This window comes from Rhinatrema bivittatum, chromosome 8 (assembly GCF_901001135.1).
Source record: "Rhinatrema bivittatum chromosome 8, aRhiBiv1.1, whole genome shotgun sequence".
In the NCBI taxonomy this organism is placed as follows: Eukaryota; Metazoa; Chordata; class Amphibia; order Gymnophiona; family Rhinatrematidae; genus Rhinatrema; species Rhinatrema bivittatum.
Window position 1 is genome coordinate 169,824,149 of NC_042622.1, and position 5,319 is coordinate 169,829,467.

The 5,319-nt window shown below is 43.8% G+C and overlaps 1 protein-coding gene across 1 annotated transcript; it reads left to right on the plus strand.

Annotated features, from left to right (window-relative positions):
- The first annotated feature begins 1,575 nt into the window (after window positions 1–1,575).
- UBB (ubiquitin B) lies at window positions 1,576–3,916 on the plus strand. Its single transcript, XM_029611319.1, has 2 exons — window positions 1,576–1,725; window positions 2,393–3,916. The coding sequence occupies exon 2, from the start codon at window positions 2,399–2,401 to the stop codon at window positions 3,770–3,772; it is 1,374 nt and encodes a 457-aa protein (XP_029467179.1). The 5' UTR covers window positions 1,576–1,725; window positions 2,393–2,398; the 3' UTR covers window positions 3,773–3,916.
- The last annotated feature ends 1,403 nt before the right edge of the window (window positions 3,917–5,319 follow it).

Here is a 5,319-nt window from a genome sequence, read left to right on the forward strand (position 1 = left end):
CTTAATATCACTGGGATATTAAGTCAGAGGGTGTACAGAAAAGCAATATTTTGGTACACTTTTCCAGGCTGCTCATAAATTAACGCCTGTCCTTACAGCATATGGCGTAATAGACGCCCTCAAAAACTCGTAGCCAAACATGTGTTTTTCAGTGCGCACGGCCAAGCCACTTTACAGAATAAGGCCCAAGAGCTGGGAGAAGTAGTGATCGTATTCAGTCATTTCTCGCACAATTTAATTCTGTTCCTTAGAAAACATGGTACAGCCCTGTGGCTGGCATGCTGTCTTCTGAATTGTTTTTTAAGTCCCTCCATAAATGTTACTCAAAATTGCTCTCTCATTCACCCTTATAGCTAGAAGAGAGATCACAAATTGGCACAAAAAACCTGACATTTCCATGCATGAACTGTTTTATTTCCCCTTAAGTGTTTGATTAAACATAGCATACAGCTTATTCCTTCCTTCACTGAAACCTGACTGGCCCTCAGGAACATGATGGGTGGAAACATCCACCCCGACTCCAGTAACCAGAACACCAAAGTTCCTTCTTTTGCAAAGAAATTCACACATGAGGGTTCAGTAACCCCAAGTAACTTGGCACCTTAGAAAGAAAGGAGTGACCAGGATGCCAGGGTCCCTTCTTTGGCACAAAAATTCACAAATCGGGTTCAGTAACCCCAAGTAACTTGGCACCTTGGAAAGAAAGGAGTGACCAGGACGCCAGAGTCCCTTTTCTGGCACAGAAATTAGCACATGGGAATCAGTGGTCAGCTAGGTGGATTTTGGGGTAACCATTAGATATGGTTTGTCACGATTCAAAATGACGGAAGAAATAGCCTTGGCGGGCGATCACAGAAATTAACCTAAGGTATGGCAACTTCCCCACAAGAAATACAAGGAAGGGATTCACCTGTTCGGCTTGCACAAAGCGCCCCCGATTTAAGTTCAGAAATAGAACCGCACCCCCTCCGCTTTTTATCCCCGGTTCCCGCGATCTAGTTTATCATTTTAAAAAAAAGTCAATTTTCTGTTAGTTTACATTTAAAGCTATTTCATTTATATATTTATAAATAAAATAATATAATCCTGCGTGACAAACAAGCAACTCCAATCGCGCCGCGCCCACAAAGCAGAATGTTCTCGCAGAGACCAGCAAAACCCTAGCAACAAGGGCTGGGACAGCCGCCACCAATCACCTCTCAGCATGACGTCATGTTCCCCTCACACCACCCCGCACCCCCTCCCCTCCTCCTCCTCTAACGGACAAACCAGAGCAGGAAGATTCCAGAGGGTTTCGCAAAACCCGCTCCCCCTCCCCCTCCCCCGTCTCCATTCTATTCCCGCCTGATATCCATCCGCTCTGAGTCGTAACGCGTTTTCCACCACCCCGCCCCCCCGACCTCGCTCTCCGAACCGGCGAAGATTAAGGGGTAAAATAATACCCCTGTGACGCGGGAGGTGGGAGCCGGGGGTAGAAGGCTGTCGAATGAGCAGGGTGCGGAGCTTTAAAACGGCCGCAATGCGCGTCTTTCCGGCAGGTACTCGTTTCCGCAAGCGTAAGGATCTCACTGTTGCGTAGCTGTGATAAGGCTATGAGAAAAATGCTATAAATATGGGAGTACGGGCCTTTTTAGCTTTCAGTTTCCGCAGACCGAAGTCAAGGAGCAGTTGAAGTTTTGCTGAGTGTTTATTATCTGACTGGAGACGCGCACAACCAGCAGTAAGGTCGAAATTAAGTATTTTCTTACGCTTTATGACTCTCCTTTTCTGTTATTTGTGTTCCGTTATATGATGGTTTAATGGAGAGAATGTACTGGGGTAGTCATTTTTGTGGTGTTGATATGCTTGTGAATATCCTATCGTAATATATGGGGTCACACTGGTGGTAATAGTGAGACGCAGATGGGGGGGGGGGGGTGTTGGGTGTAACAAATTTTGAGCTGGCGCGGCACTCGTTATTTCACGTAGCCTCCGGTTGCAGATTACTGCTGGAACTGACGCTGATGGATGTATAGCTAAGATATGGTACTAAAACTGAAAGTAAAAACTTCTTATACAGGAACTTCTACTTCTAGCAGAGAGATGAGAGAAAAAAAAAGCTCTAGTTTTATAGTACCAGGGTTTGACTTAAGGCAACATATTAAATGATAGAACCAATTGGTCTATCCATTCTGCCAAGCAAAATGCTTAGTAGTGTAACTGCTGCTCTGGACATGTTACTTACTTCTATGCTTGTGTGTAATAGTCTTTCTAGTTTGTTACTGTTAACATTTTAAGTTACTACCATCTCATGGTGCTAGGTATCTACCTGGTTGTATACTGTAGAAATCTTAGGCACAGCATGTTGCTAGTATCCTAGGTTTTTTAACACTTATTTTCTTTAAAACTTAAGGTGGCAATGCAGATCTTTGTGAAAACCCTGACGGGCAAGACCATCACACTGGAAGTGGAGCCCAGTGACACCATTGAGAATGTCAAGGCTAAAATCCAGGACAAAGAGGGCATTCCACCTGACCAGCAGAGGTTGATCTTTGCAGGCAAACAGCTGGAAGATGGTCGAACCCTTTCTGACTACAACATCCAGAAAGAATCCACTTTGCACCTGGTGCTGCGTCTCAGAGGTGGCATGCAGATCTTTGTGAAAACCCTGACTGGCAAGACCATCACACTGGAAGTAGAACCCAGTGACACTATTGAGAATGTCAAGGCAAAAATCCAGGACAAAGAGGGCATTCCACCTGACCAGCAGAGGTTGATCTTTGCAGGCAAACAGCTGGAAGATGGTCGCACCCTTTCTGACTACAACATCCAGAAAGAATCCACTTTGCACCTGGTGCTGCGTCTCAGAGGTGGTATGCAGATCTTTGTGAAAACCCTGACGGGCAAGACCATCACACTGGAAGTAGAACCCAGTGACACCATTGAGAATGTCAAGGCAAAAATCCAGGACAAAGAGGGCATTCCACCTGACCAGCAGAGGTTGATCTTTGCGGGCAAACAGCTGGAAGATGGTCGCACCCTTTCAGACTACAACATCCAGAAAGAATCCACTTTGCATCTGGTGCTGCGTCTCAGAGGTGGTATGCAGATCTTTGTGAAAACCCTGACTGGCAAGACCATCACACTGGAAGTAGAACCCAGTGACACCATTGAGAATGTCAAGGCAAAAATCCAGGACAAAGAGGGCATTCCACCTGACCAGCAGAGGTTGATCTTTGCGGGCAAACAGCTGGAAGATGGTCGCACCCTTTCAGACTACAACATCCAGAAAGAATCAACTCTGCATCTGGTGCTGCGTCTCAGAGGTGGCATGCAGATCTTTGTGAAAACCCTGACTGGCAAAACAATTACACTGGAAGTAGAGCCCAGTGACACCATTGAGAATGTCAAGGCAAAAATCCAGGACAAAGAAGGCATTCCACCTGACCAGCAGAGGTTGATCTTTGCGGGCAAACAGCTGGAAGATGGTCGCACCCTTTCAGACTACAACATCCAGAAAGAATCCACTCTGCATCTGGTGCTGCGGCTTAGGGGTGGCATGCAGATCTTTGTGAAAACCCTGACTGGCAAAACAATTACACTGGAAGTAGAGCCCAGTGACACCATTGAGAATGTCAAGGCAAAAATCCAGGACAAAGAAGGCATTCCACCTGACCAGCAGAGGTTGATCTTTGCGGGCAAACAGCTGGAAGATGGTCGCACCCTTTCAGACTACAACATCCAGAAAGAATCCACTCTGCATCTGGTGCTGCGGCTTAGGGGTGGCAACTAATTTAATTTAAAGTGTGGATGTTAATGTATTGCCAATAGCATTTTTGTTTGCACTTTAATCGTCTTAATGTTGTGTTCTTGAACATTTTAAGGTTTTCTTATTGTGATTTGTGAAAGATAATAAACTTTTCTTTTTGTTCTTGCACATTCTTTTTTGCTGTTTTTTTACTTGTGTAGTATGAAGAGCTATCTCATTGAAGTTTTAGGTGTTCAATATACATTAACATTTCAAGTATTCTCTGAAGAGGAGGTAGAAAGCTTGAACTTGGCATAAAAGTCCAGGAATATTTTTTTTTTGTAGTTAGCCTAGTCCTATTAATTCAAATGGAATTTGGCAAAGTGGGTGTCTAACCTCTCCTTTTCAGCAATGAAGGATTGCCTAACTTTGAGTAAGGCCTACAAATGTTTAAACTGTTTTTAGTACATAGTGTTTTGGAAGCTGATTTTAGTTTACTGACCTGTTTGGTATACTTACTGTTTTCCTTTAAACTGATTTGTTGGCTCTCCAGAGATTTGCTAAACCTCAATGCAGGCTTTCCATATTCATGTTAACACCCGATACAGAAAGCTAACAGTATGTTAATGAATTGGCTAATTACCCAAAAACATTTTGTTAAACTTCATATGTAGAAAACATTTTATACATGGATTCCAGGTTCAGCCCAATAGACAAACACTGGTCTTGAGGACTTTGCCATGTAATATCATGGCAGATATAAAGACCAAAAGTTCACACTAGTCTGCCCAGCAAAGTATTCAAGGTTGTAACTGCTACCCTGTGCTGAAATGTTGCACCAAAAATATCACTGGCAAAATTTCATTTTCTTTAGCTAGTAGGGATTCTTTGATTATCCTATGTCCTGAATTATTGCAGTCTTCCTCATCTTTTGTGAAGTGTTTCCAGAACCATCCAATTAGCATAATATAATCCTGTCCTGCAAGTTCCATTCCATTGGAAAGCTTTGATTCCTGTGCATTTAATACCATTTAGGTACTTACGTTTGTATCCTATTGCCTAATCTCATGCCTTGTGCTGACACCAAACATTTTGATTGAATGGACTGTTTCTAACCTACTGTTTGAACCCAGTAGTCCAGGTGAGGCCTCGGTTTGTACAGAGGGCATTATCTGAACTTGTCCTGCTTCACAGCCTAGCATGCCTCTTGGTCCCAGTTGCCACCTCGTTGCATTGTTTTGCTACCTTCCAATCAACAGATGCTATCTCTCCCAGTCTGCAATACAGTACCTCCCCCCTCAGCCAAACAGCTCCTTGATTTCTGCATTCCCACATGCATGAATGAACTTAGCATCAAAGTCCAGCTGTCAAATCTTTTGACTACTCAATCTTTCTTAGATCACTTCTCATTCTTTCCCCATCCTGTCCTGGCAAAACTTTAAGCTTGCTTGCAATGTAGACAGAATATCATCCCTGAAGCACCCTAATTACCCATGACTCAGATCGAATTCCATTTATCACAATGCTGTCTTCTGTTTTGTCAGTTCCACTACTGAGATCCACTTGCAGGCTGCTTGTTCTAAGAGCCTTCT